The sequence below is a fragment of the Anas platyrhynchos genome, chromosome 27, assembly GCF_047663525.1.
Source record: "Anas platyrhynchos isolate ZD024472 breed Pekin duck chromosome 27, IASCAAS_PekinDuck_T2T, whole genome shotgun sequence".
Classification (NCBI taxonomy): Eukaryota; Metazoa; Chordata; class Aves; order Anseriformes; family Anatidae; genus Anas; species Anas platyrhynchos.
The window spans coordinates 3,532,111-3,552,309 of NC_092613.1; the positions used below are offsets into that span (position 1 = coordinate 3,532,111).

General features: G+C 58.7%; 1 protein-coding gene across 1 annotated transcript; it reads right to left on the reverse strand.

The window, feature by feature from the left end:
* Positions 1–659: 659 nt before the first annotated feature.
* LMOD1 (leiomodin 1) lies at positions 660–16,478 on the reverse strand. Its single transcript, XM_038168320.2, has 3 exons — positions 16,027–16,478; positions 2,453–4,072; positions 660–1,678 (listed from the first exon to the last, which is right to left on the reverse strand). The coding sequence occupies exons 1-3, from the start codon at positions 16,285–16,287 to the stop codon at positions 1,652–1,654; spliced, it is 1,908 nt and encodes a 635-aa protein (XP_038024248.2). The 5' UTR covers positions 16,288–16,478; the 3' UTR covers positions 660–1,651.
* Positions 16,479–20,199: the final 3,721 nt, after the last annotated feature.

The window sequence follows — 20,199 nt, forward strand, 5'->3', positions numbered from 1 at the left end:
CCGTCCCCGATGAGCAGTGTGACCCCGGGGGGCAGCAGCGGGGCTGGGGGTGGTGGGGCCCCCCTCACCCCTGTGTCCTCATGCCTCCCCCCAGCCAGGCTGGCCGCCCGCCCGCGCTGCACGGGTGTCCTCGTGTGAAATGCCCAAATAAAGGCATTTCTCCCCGTTTCCAGAACCTGCCACTCAGCCACGCAGCCTGCAGCCAGGGGAACCCCAAGAAAGGAGGGAGCCCCCCCAAGGGCCCATCTCGGTGCCCACCTGCACTGCAGATCTGGCCTCAGCTGGGTGCTGCCATCACCGCCTCTGAGGAGCCCTGGCACAGCTCTGTGTGGCCCCAGGGTGCCCAGCTGGGGGTGACTGCGTGGCTGGGGGGTGCCTGGTTCTGGATATCCAACAGCGGCTGGGTGCCCAATTTGGGGTGCCCAGGTGGCCTCAGGGTGCCCAATTTTGGGGTGAGGTGCCCTTTTGTTTTTTTTGGGGTGTCCCAGTTGTGGTGTCCCCATGGCAGGGCTCTGGGTGCTGCCAGAGCTGCCCCAGAAGGGAGCTGCATCCAAACAACCCCAGGACCCCCCTCCCAGGACCTTGGTGTGCAGCAGGGGTGAAGTGGCTGTGGCTCCTGGGGGGTGACGGTCCCCCCAGCCCTGTCCCCGAGGCGCACGGAAGCGTTGGGTGAGCTTTATTGCTGATGCAGTGGCCGCAGTTGTACAAATCGTGAGCAATGCTTCACACCAGGGGTGGGCACAGCGGCCCCAAAACCCACTGCCCCCCCCCCAAGTCAGGGCTTCATGGGCAGACAGCATCCCCTGCCTGGCAGGGCTGCAGGTGATGCTGGCAGCACAGGGGGCCACTGCCACCCCCTCCTGCTGCCCCCCACCCCAGGAGCAGACCCCCCTACGAGCCCTGCTCTTCCCACGGAGCACTTGATCACCACACAGGGACAAATGTCTGGGTGCAGAGGTCAGGTCCCACATCCTGCAGGGGCAGGACAGCCCTGGGGTCCTGGGGACAGCCCTGGGTGCACGCCCCCACCCCAGCTCCACCTCCTGCTGCAGCTCTCCACCACCTCCTACCCCGTGTACCACCAATGTCCCCATCACCCTCCCAGCCACTCAGAGACCCCGCGGGGACACAAGCGGTGACGACGGCCCAGATGTCCCCTGGATGGGGCAGTCCATCTGCTCGGCCCAGGTTGGACTGGGCTGGAGGGCATCAGCCCCTCGATGCGCTCCCAGGGGACCCCCGGCCCCACTGCACCCCCCAGCCGCTGGCACTGCCCCCCTTCCACCACGAGCCCCCTTTCCCCGCGGTGGGGTTGGATGCAGCAGGGACATGGGGACAGCCACTACCCCTTCCTCGGTCCTTGACATCCCCGAGCGGCCGGACAGAGCGGGGCACGGTGCTGGCAGAAGAGAGAGCTTGAGGGCTTTGCAACCATAACAATAAATACAAGGTCTTCCTCACACACTGCATCGAGCGGCCGTGCTGGCCCTTCTCAGGCCCGGCCCTTCCTCCATCAGTCCCAGAGAGATCGCTGCTCCTCGGCGTCGGTCACTGCAGGGTCCCAGAGGGCTCGTCATGGCAAGAGTCACGAGGAAGGCGAGAGTCCCGGGGTCTGCCACGCCGGGCTGCGGGGGCAAAGCCGTCCCGCTCCCTACTGCAGCAGCTTCGGTAAATCCACCTGCCGGAGAAGACACCCCGTTACTGGGCAGAGCTGGGAGAGGTGGCAGGGGCTGCTGGAGGGGCTCCAGGACCTGATGCAGAGCTGCTTGGTGGTGCCGACCCCTCCCCAGTGCTGCTGGACCCTGCCCCAGTGCTGCTGAGGATGCTTGGAGCTCCAGGGCCACCCACCCCACCTGGCCGGGTTATGGCTGTCCCCGGGGCAGCCCACACAGGGACACAAAGCACTGGGGCAAAGCGAGGAATTTCAGGGCTTGGCGCTGGGATGAGGGGGAGATGCAGCCCCTCGGGGTCCCCCCCAGCCCCGGGGGTGCAGGAGCCTGGCGAGCTGCTGCCCTCAGGGACCCGCTGCCCACACAATCCTGCCTGCACTGGCAGCATTGCAGCTGAGCACCACTAACGCTCAGCATGGGGAAGTCCTGGATCCCCACCCCCTAGGTTTACGGGTTAAAACCGGCTCCTTTTCTGCATCCCAACCCCCTGGGCCAGGTCAGGCCACTGGAAGGAGGTGCACACCCCAGGGGCTCTGCCAAGGGTTGGATCTGCTGGCCCCATGCACTCCACAAGGGATGGTGCAGAGGGAAGGATCTGCCCACCCTGTGTGCTCTGCAAAGGGACGGACCCACCCCTGCCGCGTGCTGTGCATGGGGGCTGCAGCCTCAGACCCCAGGCTGTCCCCCCCCGAGGGCAGCCCTCACCCCCCACCACCAGGTGACAACAGACGTGGCCGCAGATCTCAGCCCCCACGCTAGCCCTGCCGTGGCCCCGCACTTGCCTTCTTGAGCTGTTTGAGGTTGCTGGAGCGGATGGCCGCCAGGAGCTGGTCCCGCGAGTTCTTCTCCTGGACCGGCAGCGCCCGGTCTCCCATTTTCCTCTGCGTGGCCGGCGAGAGCGAGTTCCTCAGGTTCTCGTTGATCAGCGGCGGGGCAAGCGGAGGAGGAGGCGGGGGCGGCGCAGCGGGCGCTCCCCCTTTCTTGGGAGAGTTTTTGGGGGAAGCCTTGGGGGATGGCTGCGGGGACCCCTTGGGGGACCCCTTCGGGGCTCCGACCTTGGGCACCTCCAGCAGGTCCTTCTTCTCCCCGCGCTCCTGTGCCAGTTTCTGCTCCTGGAGGCGTTTCTGCCTCTGTTTGTCCATGTTTCGGCTCAGCAGGTTGGTGACCGTCATGCGAGGCCCGGCCAGCTCGAAGTGGTAGCCCAGCTTGAGCAGCGTGGTGTTTTCCTTCAGGAGCTTGGCGATCTCCATCTCCGTCTTCCCCCCGCAGATGTGCCGCTGGTTGTGGAAGCGCAGCTCCGTCAGCGTGTTGTTCTGCAGCAGTGCCCGGAAAATGGCCAGGATGCCCTTGCCCGTGATGTGGTTGGAGTCCAGGTTGATGCTCGTCAGCACCTTGTTGGACTTGAGCATGATGGCGATGGCGAAGGCCACGTGGTCGTCGGCGCGGGTGTTGGCCAGCGCGAACAGCTTGACCACCGTGTTGAACTCCAGGGCCTCGGTGAAGCGCACCAGGGTCTCGTTGTTGATGCAGTCCGAGTTGTTCACGTTGACTTCGGTCACCTCTGCGTCGTTGTTCTTCACCTTCTCGATGAGCTCATCGAAGATGCTGGAAGCTTCATCTTCCTTGGCCTGGTCTGGGGAGGTGCCGGTGGCAGGCTTGGAGGGGCTGCTCTCGGCCGCCGCCGTCGCCTTGGCCTCCTGTTTCTCCTCCGCTGCCTTTTCTGCCTCTGGCTGAGGTTCCTCCTTCTCATCTGCCTTTGATTTTTTCAGATCTGAACTCTTTTTCTCTTCTTTTTTATCTTTTTCTTTCTTCTCTTCTTCTTTTTTGCCTTTTTCTTTCTTCTCTTCTTCCTTTTTGTCTTTTTCTGCCTCTTTCTTTGACGCTGAACTCTTCTCTTCCTCCTTTTTGTCCTTCTCCGTGCCCTTCTTCAATGCCGAACCCTTTTCTTCTTCCTTCTTTTCCTTCCCTGTCTCCTTCTTTGCTGTTGAGCCCTTCTCTTCCTCCTTTTTATCCTTCCCTGCATCCTTCTTTAATACTGAGCCCTTCTCCTCCTCCTTTTTATCCTTCCCCGTGTCCTTCTTTAACACTGAGCCCTTCTCCTCTTCCTTTTTGTCCTTCCCCTTCTCCTTCTTTACCACTGAATCCTTCTCTTCCTCCTTCTTGTCCTTCCCCATCAGCTTTTTCTCCATGGCCTTGACCTTGTCGTTGATGGCTTTCCCATCCTTGGTTTTGCTCTCAGCCTCAGCTTTAGCCTTTGGGTCTGTCTTCTGGGCACTTTCTTCCTTTTTCGAGTCTTTCCCCACTCCTGTATCTCGTTTCCGGGCCAGGTCTTTGGACGGAGCTTCCTTTCCCTTTTCTTCTCCACTCTTGGCTTCCTGCTTCTTCTCGGCCAGCCTGGTTTCCTAACAACAGAGAAACAGGGAGGCGTTACAGGGGCAGGGTCCCCGACCTCCAGCCTCACCACCCCGGTCTCATCGCCACAAACTCAGCTGCTCTCACACAGCCCGGCTCGGGGAGCTCTGGGAGCCCACGAGGGATGAGCTGCCCCGAAACACAACAGGCACCGTCTTCCTAAATTGCTGCTGGTGGCTCTCAGCCCATTTGTATGGGGCCAGCGAAGGGCTGGAGGCTCTGGGGGAGATGGGGAAGGCAGAGCCCCAGCCCTAGCACTGCTCAGGGTGGGAAATGACAATGGGGTGAAGGGAGACGTGGGCGGTTTGTGATAGAAAAACCTGCGGAGGGCATCGCACAGGGTCCCCAGGAGGCAATGGGGATGCCAGAGGGGAGCGCGAGGCCAGCTAAGCGATCTGCCCCAAATTGGGCTGGTTTAGCCCTGAATACAGGCCAGAGTCTCCTCATCTCACCCGAGTGATTTCCCAGCGCTGCTCAGGTGCTGCAGCCCGTGGCCCTGCTTTGCAAGAGGCTGCTGATCCCAGCCGAGGTCCTGGCTCCGGGGGGGTTCGGTGTGCGAGTGCCCCCCTGCAGCACCCGGGTGCACCGAGCTCCTGCTGCAGCTCCCCAGGGCATCGTTGCTGCAGGGTGACACGGGTGATGCTGCCCACCCAGCGGTCACAGCCAGCCCTGGGCTCTCTGAAACGGGGCTCCCCAGGTCAGGATTCTGCAGGTTTGAGCTCCCTGCAGAAAACCAAGGGAACTGGGACGTGGCCTTGATCTGCAACGCGTCTTCTGGTGTCCAAAGGCATCAGAGGAGGGAAGAGCTTCCTACAGGGCAGGTCTCGGGGCACGGCAGTGTTGCTGCAGCTGGCACCCCTTCCCCATGCACACAAGAAGCTGTGCAGCAGTGCTCACACCTCCTGAGCTTTCTCCTCTGTCCCCAGGCCAGTCAGGATGTCTGCTCGCTCCCTAGCGGGCTGGCAAACAGCAGCGCTTTCATTTTGTCTGCAGCTGCCTGCCTGCTCCTCCAAGCCAGCTTTGGCTCTGTGTTGTGTGCTCGGCACGATGCCCCTGCCGTGCCCGCGGGGCTCTGTGGGCAGCAGGGGCTCAGTCCAGCTTTCGGCTCGCCAGCACTGACCGCCAGGCAGTGACCACGTCCTCCCTGCATGCGGGCTGCAACCCCAAGGCTCAAGGGCTGTTTTCTTACGGGCTACCTCCAGCACCTAAGGATTTTCCTTTCCCTTCGTGCTTTAGGGCCATTTGATCATTTGTCTCTTGTCCATTACAATCCCTTTTTTTTTGGTACTTTTCACAAATGACTGATCCTACCTCAGGGGCAGCGTCTGCGTTGCTGCCGACCACAGCCAGGACTCAGCGTGTGTCCCGGTGCCACCTTCACCTGGGGTGGATGGGGCTGGGCAGCATCTCCCACCGGCACCACTTTGCAATGCTGTGCTTCTGCAACCCAAGGCTTTGCTGGGTGCAAGCACCCTCCAGCCTGCTGGTTTTCCTACAGCGCTGGGTTCACCTCCTCACGTGCCTGGAGTGATGCCGACACGGGAGCAAGAGTTGGTTACAGCAACGCAGCAAGAGCGGGGCAGTGGGGCAGGATTCACCTCTCCTAACACCAGCTGAGACCCCTCCGCTCCCACTGACGGAGATGAGTGGATGTTACAAAGCGATGCTGGGTGCACCTGAACCCCTGACACCGGGACCAGGTTTGGTGTGCAGGGGAAGAGCCTTCTGTAAGGTCTGCGGCTGGGTTTGGCGATTGAAGTCTCCTTCTCCTTGTTCCCTGCCTGGGAGCACGCAGGTTCTTCTCCTCCCGGCTCTTCCTGGGTGCTCAGTCGGCTTTGGTGGCCTCGAAGGTTTCTGTCCAGGGGAAGCAGAGGGCTGGGTGCTGTGGTCAGGACACGCTCAGGTCGGTGGTGTTGATCTGAGTGTCCTCATCTTGACCACAGCAATGCTGGTGGTCGAGTAGTGCTGCTGGCTGCGGGACAAGGGGGTGTCAGGGCAAGTGTCACCTTTGCTGGGGGGCATCAGGACTTCAAGGAAAGGTGGAAGAAATGCTTCTGGGAGATGCAGCATTTATGAGCTCATAGCACCAGGACACCACCGTGGCTTCGCCCAGTGCCTTGAAACTCCAAATAAGAGCCTGGAGACCCAGGAGTGCAGCCGGGGCTGTCGCCCCAGCTGGGACCCCATGGCCCAGGCTGCGACTCTGCCAGCCCCATGCCAGCCCTCTGGGATGGCAGCTTGGTGGAAAGAACTGGCCCAGCCGCCAGCAGGGCAGCTGTGGGGACAGCTTGTACCTGGCGTGTGCACAGATGCCATCTGGGACGAGAGTTGTTTGTTTAGTTAAGAAATTTCTTGGCTCCCTGGCACGGACCTGAACAGACAGCAGAAAGGCACCAGACCCCACAGAGCTGCCCCTGCGGCACTGCTGGGCTGTGGACCCCCAGGAGCGGGGACAGACCCCATTCTGGGGATGTCCTGATCCCAGCACCTCCCTGTCCTGGGGTCTGCAGGGAGCAGGCAGTGACACCACCTCCAGCATGGAGCTGGTGGCCCCTCTGACCCAGGTGTGCCCTGCTCCTGGGGCCGGGATGGTGCAGGGATGCTCGGTGACATCCCGAAGCACCTTGGTGAAGGGGAGCCAGGTCCCTGGCGGGAGGTGCACAGGATGGGGGCTCGCTGCCTTGCACAGCATTGCCCAACGGTGCCCTTCAAAGGTGTCTGGGGATGTCCCAGGCTGGAGGTTTCCTGCTCGTCCCTGCAGCCCCCCGGGCTCTGCAGCCCTCTGAGCTCTCCCGGACCCACAGGCCGCAGCTCCTGCACACCGAGTGCTCCAAAAGCCTTCTCCTTCCTGGCCCAAGCTCACTTGGTGATGGGGGCCTGGGGCTCCCCTAAGCTCCAAGACCAAGCAGAGCAAAGGCTTTGGCCAGGAATGAGCAGATCCTGGAGAGAGGGAGGAAAAACCTGGCAAGAAGGAGCTGCAACACCTCCCATACGCAGAGGAGGCAACGGATTTCTGCAAACAAGACAAAACCAGAGCAAAATAAGATGAACAGCAAATCCCTGCTAGGCAAAGTGGCTGCAGCAAGTGTATCTTTTTATCACATCATTAGCACTGTTCTAATTAAAGCTACCATCCCCTGACATGCTGCCACACATCCAGAGCAAAAAGGGAAGGGACTGGCATGCAACGACCACCCCAGGCGCTGCTGCTGCTGCGGGCAGCGTTTGCGCGCCCACGTTGGGTGCGCTGTCAGAGCTGCGAGCTCCAGCAGAAAGAGCCCCGTGCCTGCAGGGAAAAGCTCCGCCAGGGCCCACCTTGGGCTGAGGGGACACGGAGGGGACATCGGGGACCCCAGCCATGGGGTTCGGTGGCAGGATGGTGCAGGAGGGGGTGGGTGGGGGGAACAAGCGTGTCCCCTGCTCCTCTCTGCACCTTCTCCAGCAGCGCGGCCGCCCCACAGCCTCTCCATGGCCATCTCCAGCCCTGCTGCCCGCTCCTCTCCCCAGCGCTGACATATTTACCTTGGGCACCTAGAAACAGGCACCACGGCACCCGCTCCCGTGCCATTCCCTCTGCTGCGAGCGCGATTATTAGGGGAATATTTTTACACTGCGTGTCAGACCTTTAAAAATAAGCCTAATGAAAACAGCCTGGTACTTGGCTGATTAATCACCAGTGTTTTGATGAACTGAAATGCCTCCCCGTTTCCTCTAAATAGACTAAAATGAGCATTGCCATTGCTTGTTAGCATTTGCAACCCTCAAACCCACTCAGATGCTTCCTTAAAAGGCAAAGCAGAGCGGGAACTTCTTGCCTGGAATCCCGGCACTCGCAGCCCGCTGCAGCGGCCGTGGCCGGGCTGTGCCGCGTGGCTGAGCCCTGCGCCGGGCAGGCCCCGGGGTGGCTGGGTGGGAGCTGGGGGTGCCGGGCTCTGCTTCTCCCCCCCGGTGAGTGGGGGGCTCGACAGCTCTCGGCTCCTGCCCCTGAAGCCCCACGGCTTGTTTTGGGGTGGGAAATCAGCGGGTGCCGATCGGGCTGCTCGCCCAGCGTGGGGTTGGAGAGGGCACCAAAACAGGCTGTGACCCCAGGGCACAGGGGGGCCAGCACCCAAGGGGCTGCCAGCTCTGGGTGCTGTTTGGTGGCAGCAGGGATGTGGGCACCCAGCAGAGGGGGGGGACGTCTGTTCTCGGGGAGCACTGGTGCACAGCTCTCCTGCACCGAGAAGCAGGCGTCTGCTGACAGCTGGACCAGCTGAAGTTAATCACCCCAGGAATGATTTCAGCCTCGTGGGGTAACTACTGCATGCAACCTGGAGCCCACTGGAGCCCAGGGGTCTTCTCGTGGCTCCTCTCCACCACTCCTCCCCGGCAGAGCCATTTCTGCCTGCTGGCTTTTGCCACCGACGGGGGCTGTCCACCCAGAGCTGTGCTCTGCACAGACCGACCAGGACGTGGCTCGGGCAATGGGAACCCACCTGCACAAATCCTGAGTGATGGAGGGGATTTTGGAGTGGGGAGAGCAGGGGTGCAGGGGGCAGACATCTGAGACACAGCAGGGAGCTCCTGGACTGTCAAGGGAAGGGTTTGGTTATTTGAAGTAAGGGGTTGAGGCATAGTTACAGCTCCATAACTGACCACCCGATCTGGTATCTGTGCCCAAGGGCTTTCGGTCTGTCCTACACGTGCTTCTGAGTCCTTCAAAGGTCTCCAGAGCCACTGTGAGACTCCGAGGTCCAACCCACAGATCTAACTGGGCATCTGCAACATCCTCGTGGTGTGGGCTGTATGGAGCCCCCGTGTCCCCTCCGTCCTGCCCAACTCACCCGAATCCACCCAGGGGCTGTGGGAGGTCAGCAGCTTCCCACCACCCCCCAGCACGACTGTGGGTGAAGGGGGTGAGGATGCTGGGCATGAGCTGTGTGAGAACTCCCAGGGGACAGGGACATCCCCTGAGACTGTTCCACTGCGTGTAGAAGTCCCCTGAGACCCAGTGGCCAACCATCGGTTGTCATTGCCTGAGGTGCTGCTGGGTGTTTGGGTACCCGTTGCCATTGCGCTCTAGGGAAAGGTTGCTGGAGCCAAGCTGATCCACGACGAGCGGGCCGAGCTGTTCCCTTCCTCCATTCCTCAACCAAGTTTGAGTAACCCGGGGACAGCTCAGAGCCAAGGACATTCCTGGAAAAACGCCGTGTCCTTGGCTGAGGCCGGAGCGCTACTAAACCCAGACCACTGGAGAGCACAGGAGGGAACAGAAGCCTCCGGCTCCTCCACCAAGCCCAGGACAGCGCCGCCAGTGTGGACCTGGGGCTGGTCTGCCTTGGGCAGACCCCGGGCAGCCCTCCTGCTCCTCAGCCGAGAGCAAAGCTGCTCACACCCGTGGCTGTGCCTGCCGTGGGCTCCCTGGTAGGACCATCCGCAGGCAGCAGCCAGTTTCTCCCTTTTCTCCCTTGGCACGTTTGTTTTTCTTGGCATGGAGCAGGGGTGGAAGGATGCAGGCCCAGCATGACCCCCAGGCTGTGCTCTGCGTGCTGAAGCCCAGAGCGATGTAAACAACTTCTTGCCCCGTCCCGCCTCGGCTCGTACTGTTGTTCTAACGAGGAGCCCAGTTATTCCCCTTCCCCTTTGCTCAGGCCTTTCTAACCCCAAACATCACCGCCTCTTTGCACTTCCCAGGCCAATGTTGTTTAAAACATGCTCCTTCTGAGATGCAGAGCTGTTCTCCAGGGACCGGCCAGCTTCTGGCCCTGACTTTTGTCTTTCTTTGCCTTCATTGCTGAATTAAGGCGAATAACAAACATTTCAGCTGTTTCCTTTAGCTGGCTAGCCCCAGCTCCTCTGCAGCAGCACGCAGCCATTTTCCAGAGAGCCATTTTCCATTTCCATTTTCCAGTGGCCCTGAAAGCCGTGGGATACTTTGCAAATGGAAAGTTTTGTTGCTCTAACAAAACCTGTTTTTAGAAACCTGGGTTCTGCTCTTCTACCCATCAGTTTCCCAGCCCCTTCTCCCAGCAGAGCCGTGGCAGGAGGGGATGTTCCCAAGCTGAGGTCTTTGCTCTGCTCACCCCATCTTTGGCAGAGGTGGTGAAGGGCAGTGGATGTCAGCAATGCGCACCCCAGCCACCTCGAGGCTGGATTTCTGCCTGGTGCGGTTTCCGTGGGCAGCCCACAAAAAGCATTCCTTGGATTTTTAGGACAGAAGAACGTCAAAACCAGCTGTAGTGATCCTCACAACCCCCTCCTGCCCTCCACACCACTGGGAGCAGGATGCTGGAGCAGCAGGGCTCTGGCTCCCGGCCTCCCGGGGCTACATGGACGCGTCTCCAAGCCCCTTGCTGGGGCAGGACTCCCAGTGGGGCCACCAGCCAGCCCATGGGACCACCGCAGCCACCCCACGACATCCCTGCCAAAATTAGAGGGCTGGTTTGTTGGCCCAAACCCCAGGAGTTCCTGCGTCACCTGGGCTCCTCTGCCACGTGGGGGCTGCAGCCCCAACCCCGGCCCTTCATGAGACAGCGCGGCATGCCGGGGTCACGCTCTCTGCTTCCTAGGAACTGCAGACGCTCCCTGGAAGGAAGCAAACTGCAGCTCCCCTTCTCCTGCGGGCTGCTCCCATCCCCGTGCAGCTCGGTGCCAATTCCCACGCCGTGCACATCCTGGTCCCGGTCCCCCTGCCAAAATCAGGGCCACTCGGAGCCTTTGGCAGCATCCAGCACATCTCTGTGTGTGAATCCTGACCCAAACACTGGGACACAAATCTGGGGTCTCAGCTCTGGGCTGCTCAACCCAACATCAAGGGGCTGCATGCCCCAAAATGCCCCGGCACCCTGCATCTCTTTATCAGCACCTCTTTATCAGCAACACCTAAACAGAAAATGAACCCCCCCATCGGTGGCAGCTCGGCCCATATAAGCTGAACACCCCAAGCATTTCCATAGGTTTGTCTGCGTCCCCGTTGTGGATTATGTAAGTACAAACCTCAGCCGTTAACTGCTCTTTTTTCAGACTGACCAGAAACCCGGTGTTTTTTTGGGCTTGTGCCCTTAGATGGACTGGGTGCCTTCCAGGCAGAAAGTTTGCTCTTGGCACGAGCTGTGAGCCGCTGGGAACACCGCGTGCTGCGACTCGCGCTGGTCACAGCACGGCTGCGCTGCCATCACCCCCTCCCCACGGCACTACAGCCCATTGCTCCGGGCATGATGGAGTTCTCACAGTGGTTGTTCAAAAATGTAGCTCCGACCCATGTGTGTTGCCTCCTCTCCTGCTTCAGCCCTCTCAGCCACCCATCATTGGATCGTTCCTGCTTTCCTTCTTGCCTCGGAGGTCTGTCTCCTTGCCTGTGGCCAGCCGGAGCTCCTTCTTGATGCTCGTCCTTCTCCTTCCAGCGTTGGTGCATTTTCAGAGATGCAGAACTACCCATCCGAGCACAGGCAGCAGCAGGTTTTGGTTTTGTGCAGTGAGAGGTGAGAAGGGGAAGGGCTCTCCTGGAGGAGCTGGTCTGCAGCAGGCTGGAGAGCCCACGGAGCAGAAACCATCCGTGGCTGCCCCTAAGGGCCAGATGGGAGCCACTCAACACCTTTGGCTTCTTTCAGGACGTGTGACTATTTTGGATGTCCCCAGCTATCGTCTGCACCTCTTTTGGAGGCTGGGAGCTTGTTCTGATGGGCAGAGCAGGCACCGATGTTGCCAGAGCCTGCCCCAGCCTGGGCTGAAAGAACGGCAAAATGGGGAGCTGGTGGCGGCTCTTGGAGAGGGAAGGGAACAGCCTTGGCATATCGACAGATCGGCTGATAAACAGAGCAGCAGAGTTTAAATACATTCGTGTTAGTCACAGGCTGGTAAGATGCTTAAAGAATGATACAAGCACTTCTTTTCCCTCGTTTACAATTCCCCTTGAGTCTGTCCCAGCTATTTAAATCCGGAGCTTGTTTTTCTTCCAGATATTTCCATGAAAAAAAAAAAAAAGAAAAGAAAAAAAAAAGACAAGCTTTGAGCATTAATAGGCAACTTTAACTTGGTTTTCTGTAGTGTTGCAGAAGGGCTCGCCAGTAGGGATCATCACTTTTCCTGGTGTTTCCTTCCTCTATGAATCCACTATTTATCCTGAAAAGTGGCCTAAACTACCCAGCAGCATGCGTCCAGGTCTACCTGTGCACACTTCAGCAACAGGATAGGAAGGCAGCAGGACTTTCTTGAAGATCTTCCCAAGGAGTTCCATAATCCCCGACCATGGCACGAGGACCTGTGTAGGATCTCCAAGGATTGGTCCCAAGGCTTACATGCAGACATCAGCACACGTGCAAGCACCTTGCTAAAAAAAAAGCAGTTTTGTGGCCCTGGCACGAATCTCCTCCACTGGCAGGATGATGAACGCCCCCACATGCAATATCCCCGCACGTCCCCAGCCTTCCCTGCCTGAAGGAGCTTGAAATCTGTGCAGCCCCATGGGGAGGCAGGGCTGGGGGCTCTGGTGGGACCGGGACATCCAGGTGTCCTCTCCTTGCAGGCGTGGAGGGTGAGGGAAGGATTCTCCACCCAACCTCCTGGTGCCACGGCACGTGTGGGTCACGCCGAGCTGCGGGGCTCCTCACAGTGGCTCTTCTCAGCCTGGTCCCTCCTGGCTAGGGTGACCCCAGGGGGTCTGGGGGTGACCAAATGCCAATGGGGAAGATGGGGATATCCCCATGGTGTGCATCATGGTGCTACGTGGACGCATACGTGCTGTCAGAGGTGTCCCCAGCAGCCGAGGAAGAGGCAGACAAAGCCAGCTGGAGCAGCTCTCCCAAGTCGCAGCCCTCACCCAGCTCTCCTGGCAGCAACCCCCCCCCAGAGACACCGCACGCTCCAGGCCCTGCCTCAGTTTCTCCTCCTTTGAAGAGGAATCCCAGGCACGATACAAAAATTTCAAGTGCAAAAAAATCAGCAAGTCAGCTGGGCCCCTGCTAACTCACCGATTAATGCCACTGCTTCAAACTCTGCCGTGTTTGTAACCCAAATTTCTCTCTCATTATGTCTTTGCCTGCTACATGGAAAAGCCACAAACCATTAAAAACCTCATTTATCCCGTTGTTTTAATATTGGTTCAACCATGGCTCCCTTGATACTTGGGCCTGCGGAGAGGCCGTGCTGAGTGCATCCGAGGAGAGGCACAGCCCCGAGCTCCATGGTTGAACAGGGGTATGCCTTCACACGCCAGCAATATTTAATGAAGATTAATTAATTAATGCATCACCGAGATATGAATTTGGCTGCACGGTGTGGAGAAGTCAGGGCAAAGCTCACATCTATTTTGAGCTGTTTATAAACTGCTTCCTAGTTACCCAAGTTTGCCCTTTTCATCACAGAGAAAGACGACGTGTTATTGTGAAGTTACAATATTTCTAAATATACCCAACGCTGAGGAGGGAATTGGGGTGCCTGGAGCAGGTCCAAGAGCAGAGAAACGCCTGCAAGAACTGTGAGACTGGCCGGCACTGAGCCCTTGCCTTTAAAACCCCTTCCCTTTACAACACCTCCTTCCCCTTTGGCCAGCTCCTGCTGTCCCCACTGGCACCCAAACCCCACGAGCAACTGCACCAACGAACGGTGGGCAATGAGCGGAGCTGTGCAGGGAACTCCCGAATATTTTCTATCCTCTGCACTTTTGTGCAAGGCAGCTGCGGACCTGGGGACCTGTAGCTGCAGGACAAGATGCCAGCCTCCACCTGCTGCAGGGACAGCCCAGAGGCAGGACAACACCTCCCCGTGCTCAGGCTCCAGCTTCTCACTCGCTTTCACTCGATGCATTTCACGGGGGATGCTGTGTGCCTGAGGGTGCGGAGGGCTGAGAGCTGCCAAGGGGCAGAGGTTTGGGTGGGCAATGTTGGTACCCAGCCTGACCACCACCCTCTGTGCAAACCCGTGGCACTCCTGCTGGTGGGCACAAGCGAATTGCAGCCCACGGCACCGCGAAATCTGCTGATATGGAGAGGGAGCTGTCATCGCAGCTCCCAGCAGCCGGCTGAGAGCTGGGAGCCGCGGGATGCTCCGGAGGGCTCCACGCACTCACTTCATCCAAAACACCCCCCCCGGGGCATGGGGAGCGCTCTGCCTGCTGGGCTGCTCTCCTGGAGCACTCCGGTGTCCCGGTGATCCCGTCCTGCCCCCTGCTCCTCACGGCAGAGCCCGGTGGGGCCCGACCTGCCGGCACTGGCACCTTCTGGGTGCTAATCCCAGGTCCCAACAAAGCCAGGGAGGAAGGGATGGAGGGTATTTTTTCTCACCCTCCAGGGACTGAAATAGAAGAAGAAAGCCAGTTCTGCAATATCCAGTTACCGCAGCGCGATCTAACGGGGCCAGTTTCGCTGCCCAATTTGACGGGAAGCCCATCTGCTTTGTCCTCCATGGCCCAAATCTACCGATGTTGAAACGGGAGCACAGGGAGAGCCTTTGCCAGGAGCTCCCTCACTGTGCTCCCCGCCAGCTCTTGCACAGCACACTCCCAGGACACCTCTCCTCCCTGTGCCAACCCTTGCAAACCAGTGCAGACCCCTGCGATGCCACTGGGATGACTGGGGCAGGCCCGTCCTGCTGTGCTGGCAGCTCTCCGCCGGAGGAAGGTGAGTGCGGTGCCCTCAGCCAGGGGCACAGCGCTTTCTGCAGCGACCCAGCAGTGGGAATTGGTCCCCCAGCCCACGCCAACACCACATATAGAAGGTGAAGGCTGCCAGTGCCGTGTCCTCGCTGCCAGGGGAAAGCTCCCCGGCAGCTGGGAGAACTGCTTAACCCCTCGTGCAGGTCTCCAGAACCAACCTGCTCTTACTTCTCCTGCAGTTTTCATCTCTCTCTCTCCCTGTTTGCATCCTGGCTGCACCCCAGACCCCAGTCAGAAGAGGGGGTCCTATAATAAGCTCTGTACACATCCCCAGGGAGCCTTCCAGGTGCTCCCAGGCCACGTAGAGCTTGATTACTCTGCAGGGTGCTGCTGGGTGCCCTGGGACAGGGCAGCAGAGCCAGAGAAGCTCTGGGGAGCTCACACATGGCTCTGCTCCGCTCCCCCTATGAGGCTCCTCAGCCCCTGCACCGAGGATGCGGACCCAGCCTGGGACACAAAACCTGCCTGTGCTCCGCAGAAAAATAGCTGCAGGGTCCCCTTCTTTTGCTTTCTGGCTCAGCCTGTCATAAAAAAACGAGGGAAACCAAATGCTTCCCAGCCTCCCACGCACCGAGCACATACCAAATATTCTTAGTGCGGAGGTTAATAAATGTTACAGAGAAGTGGGACTGGCTCCCACTGAGGCGAGGCACAAATAGGCGGGATGAGGGACTGGCATGAAGCTTTCTGGCTCAAGGCGAGCTCTTAAAGGATTTGCCAAGTGCAGAGAAGGAGATAAATGTGCCCAAATCAAAATAAAAGAATGTGTTTTAACTGAACAATAAAGAGGAAACAAATGGCTTAGGACATAACCCACTTCTTAGGGTGATTTTCACAAATTAGCCAACTTTGCTCTTTTTTTATTCCACAAGAACCAGAAACTGTTTGAGCTTTTGCACAAGAGGGACTGAACGGACCAAGAATCTGGAGATCTCCAAAGGCAAAAGCAGGAGGACAGAGAAACACAGCCCGCAGGGTCGCTGTCACTGCAGCCGCCCCTCCAGCCTTCTTCTGGCTGTAGAAGCCACCTCTGCCACCAGCCCTGCCCCAGGATGCTGGAGAAGAGGCAGAGAGAACCCCCCTGGCACCAGCACCAGTTTTGGCTTTCAGAGATTTCGTGAAATCCCCTGTTGGCTCCTGGTGTGCCAGACCAGCTCCCCGCCTCATGCTCTGGTCTCTCCATGACAGCTATTCCTCTCTAGCACGCACCACACACCGCTCACGGAGCTCACGTTTTCCGTCTCGTCCCCTAAAACAGCCCCAACTCGCGGGTGTGCCCGAGAGCCAGCTGAAAAGCGGGGAGATGGGACTTACGTCTATCGATTGCTCCCTCTGGAGACGTTTCTTGGTGTCCTTCTCACAGTGGTTGAGCACCGCGTCGCAGTTCTGCGGGCTGGTCGGCGAATTCTCCGTTTGGTTTTTCTGACTCTGCTCCAGAGGGATGCTTCCATCCGAATCCACCACATCCAGCTCCTTCTCCAGCTCCTCCATCTCCTCTGGAGACAGAGTCGACAACAAGCTGTCGATGTCCGGATCTTCACTCACTTGTCGCCGATATTTGGCAACTTTGGACATCTTGGCCCGTTGGCGAGACACGGTTGCGGTTGTTGTGGTACCCAAAGCAAGAGAAAAAAAACAGAGCCGAAGCTCTAACACTGCTCCCCGCAGCGGCAGCAGGTGCTGAAGCGTTAAATCGCAGCAGCTCTCAACCGCTGCAGCCCCGGGGCTTGGTAGTGATGAAGAGAGGACACCCCTCAGCCCAAGAGTTGGCCAATAACAGCGCCCAGCGGCGATTCGGGTGCGGGGAAGCCAATGGAGCCCAGCGGGAGGCGGGGAATGGTGCTATCAGAGCAGCCTGAAACCCGAGGACATTCCAGGGAACCATGCAGAGCTGCATGACCAAATTTAGTCCGGAGCATTTAGCCTTTTAAAGGCAATGGGCCAACGTAGTGAGAAAAACACGCAAAAATGCACAAGCTGGCAGGCTGGGGAGCTGGGGGCTGGGGGTTGATCCCAGCACATGCCCATGGGTGCCTGCGGGTGAATAAAGAGGTCAGCCTCGCTCCCAAGTCTCCCCCGTTAGCAGGGGGCAGATTTTCGGGAGATGAGCTTTATGTTGGTGACAGCTCTTGGCTGAAATCCGCAGCAGCGTGTCCACCCCTGCGGGTTTTTTACCCTTACCCTGGTGCTCTCCAGGATCTGCGGGGTTAGCCAGAGCGCGCAGCCTGCCGGGCAGAGCTGCTCGTGGTGCTGGCACAGGCTGGCTCTGCACGAAGGACGTGCAAAGCCCGGCGCCTGCGAGCCCAGGAGGCACCAGGCAGCACGTGCCAGCCCAGCGCCCGCTCCTCGCTCAGCAAAGCCCGAGCCCAGCACCGTCCCCGGGTCGCCTGATCGGTGCTTCTGATGGTTCCCTGGCCCCTGCAGGGGGTCTGCAGCTGCTCATCCATTTCCCCTTGCCCAGCCCCAGAGACGTCCCTCCTGCACAGACCAAATTCCTGAGTGTCTTCTGCCTCTGGTTCAGGCCGTGCCTTAAGCCTGGGCTTTGGTTGGAGGCATCTACTTTCCATCGACCTAATCCGTGAAGAAGCTTACTGGCATCTGCAAGTTCTCCCGGAGGGACATGGCAGATATGCTCTTTCTCTCCAGATTTCAAAGCGGCTTTGCCCCATGCACAACGTTTTGTACCCATGTGATATACTGCCGACTTCACCCTTTTATTCATTCTTTATCATTCCCCTGCTATTTACTGCCTGCTCTCAGACCTCTCTCCTAGTCTGAGCAAGCAGTCCTTTGGTCTCCTGTAAAATAAGCTCTTGTAGGATTTCCCTCACCAGCTTCATTACCACCTTCTTTTCCTCACCACCTTCCCTGCCTGTCCCCCTGGGTTGAATCTCGTCCTGAACAGAGGCACAGGGTGCTCCAGGTGAGCCTCCCAGTGCCTTGTGCTCCAAACCAGACATTCCCCATCTGGACGGGAAATGCAGACTTGTTGCATTCTAGGATTTCATTTATCTCCAGCATCCCAGCACCCAGCCCCTGCTCATAGCCTTCCTATGATTCACTCGCACAACTGAGATGTTTTCCAGACTGTAGAAGAAAATGTTGTTTTTAGTTTCCAAGTGCATATTCTCAAACATTGTGGCACTTAATTTCATCCCAATTCACCCCATCATTTTTATCTCCCTGATCTCCTGATCCCCATCTGTACTGACTGCAGCAGTTCCAGAAAACTTGGCACGATCAGAAAAGCTACCAGCGCTCCTCAGGCCTGTGCCGAGGTCCTAAATGAAAATGTAAAGATCAAAGACAAGGCTGAACAGCGAGGGACCTCACTGGCAATCTCCTGATATTTCCTCCTCACACTGCTTCCCACTGCCAAGCATGGGGTGGGCAGCAAAAAAACAGTTTTAGTGCTTCGTGACTGCTTCCAGTACTGCAGATCTGGTTTTGGTAGAATAAATTCACCACTGATACTCTGTGTTTTTGTTCCTGGACCCTGACTGCTGTGCTGAGGGGCTCCAGACATTGAGCTCCACGAGGAGCTGTGTGCTCGACGCATCCATCCCTGATCCGTGGGTCCGCGTCTGCTGGGATCTCCTCCACTGAGCTGCAGAGCTGCCTGCACAGAGCTAACAGCCAGAGCCTCGCAGAGGAATGGCTCTTCATTAGCAGAAGCCCTTCAGCAAGAGCAGAAAGGCAGGGAGAGGAGCGGGGTCTCCTCAAACCTGTCAGTTCATAGCAGGAGGGCTCAGTGGAACTCATCTTGGCTGTCGCTCATCTCTTTAAAGGGGATGGCAGCACAGCTCCTGAACGCACCATATTCCAAAGAGCTCTCAGTTGCCATAAGAAAGGAAACGCTGGAAAGAAAGTCTAGTTTTCACCCAGGAATATAGAGGTGCTCTGGAGATGTGCGCTGCTCTTCATGGGCCAGCAGCAACTGGGACTACGCGGGAACTGTGTGCTGCAGCCACCATGGGATTGATGCCAGCCCCTTGAGGCTCTGCCAGGTGGGAGAGCGCAGCACAATACAGCACAGCACGGCACGGTGCAGTATGGTGCAACATGGCCCAGTGCAGTACAGCACAGCACAGAGCAGTACAGCACGGCATGGCACGGCACGGCATGACGCAGCACGGCACGGAGGAGCTCCAGCAACTTCAAATCTTCACCGAGGCTCCCCAGCCTCTGCACTTCCCCAGATCCCCATCCCCATAGCAACCGAGCACCTCGGAGGCACCGCTCAGTGTTTCTGCCCCACGCAAGGAGCGCAGCAGCGTTAGCAGCCGCGTCTCAGCAGTGAGGAGCTGAGGCAGCAGGAGGAAGCGTCTTTTCCAGGCACCCCCACAGGGTCTGGCAGAGCTCTCCGTGCTCCCACTTCTTGTGCCACCACCCCATGGCCCTCTGCCTTCCTCTGGTTCCCCCGATCAGCCGCTGGAGCACAGCTGCAACAGGGATGGATTCCTCCAGGCTGCTCTGTCGGTCCCTTCGTTCAGAGCCTGTAGGAGGAAAGGCCGAACCAGCGATCTTTTCACTTTGTAGCATCTTCCTTGGGACAGCAAGCAGCAGCTCCCCGCCCGCCTGCAGCACGCAGCCACCCTGGAGCACGCTGCTGCAGCTCCCCTCTCCCAGCCCAACTGCAAATTCGCACACATCCTTCCCCCGCAAAGTTCCCAAAATTCACATGAGAGCAGGGGAAATGCAGAACAGCCATTATGCATGGGGAAATTAAGCAGCTCCTGGCTGCAGGGAAATTCTGAAAGCCCTTGCACAGCTCCCAGCAGCCTGCCCGGGGTGCCACCGCTGTCCCGGGCTGGGCTATGGGAAGTTCTTTGGTGACTCTGGCTGCCAGGGGGGGAAGTTTTGGGTCCCTTGAGAGCTCTCCTGGAGCCCCAAGGCGATGGGCAGGGAACGATCCTTCAGCCTGATGCAATTAGGCCCTAACTGATTAGGGGAAAGGACGTGAGCCACCAAGAAATTGCCACCCTCAGAAGGGTCGGATCAGTGCCGGACTGGTGACAATAACGACGAGGATGTAAGGGCTCAGAGAGCTGCTGCCGGGCTCTCCCGGTGCACAGCAGCTGGGACAAGACCGAGCTTTTCCCCGTGCCTTCTCCCCGCCTTTCCCAAAGCCACACCACCACCTTCTGGCGATCTCCTTCGCTGCACCGCCGCGCTCCCACCCCGCCTTAACTAGGGCAGCAGAGCCTGAAGTCCACCAGGACTCCTGGACAGCCTTCAAAACAGCACACCGAAGCCGGCGGAGCGTTTCAGCTCCTTTCCATCGCTTCAGCCCATGATTTATTAGAGCAATTAAGTGCCTCGCTGGCGCTTGGTGCACAACCCGCACTGCCTGCTGCAGCGGAGCAATTCACCGTCCTGCAAGGGAGGTTAAGGCTAAATGAGGAGCACAAAGAGACCGAGCGCTTGCGAACACGGCTGGGGGAAAGCTCTGGGGCTTCACGGGCTGCCCTGGCACTTGCTGCCAGC

Bases quoted from the DNA above. Each gene is read 5' to 3' on its own strand.
- LMOD1 (XM_038168320.2), bottom strand. From the start codon at position 16,287: ATGTCCAAAGTTGCCAAATATCGGCGACAAGTGAGTGAAGATCCGGAC. The intron at 4,073-16,026 runs GTAAGTCCCATC...CTCTGTTGTTAG, and splicing joins AGAGGGAGCAATCGATAGAC to GAAACCAGGCTGGCCGAGAA. The intron at 1,679-2,452 runs GCAAGTGCGGGG...CTTCTCCGGCAG, and splicing joins ACCTCAAACAGCTCAAGAAG to GTGGATTTACCGAAGCTGCT.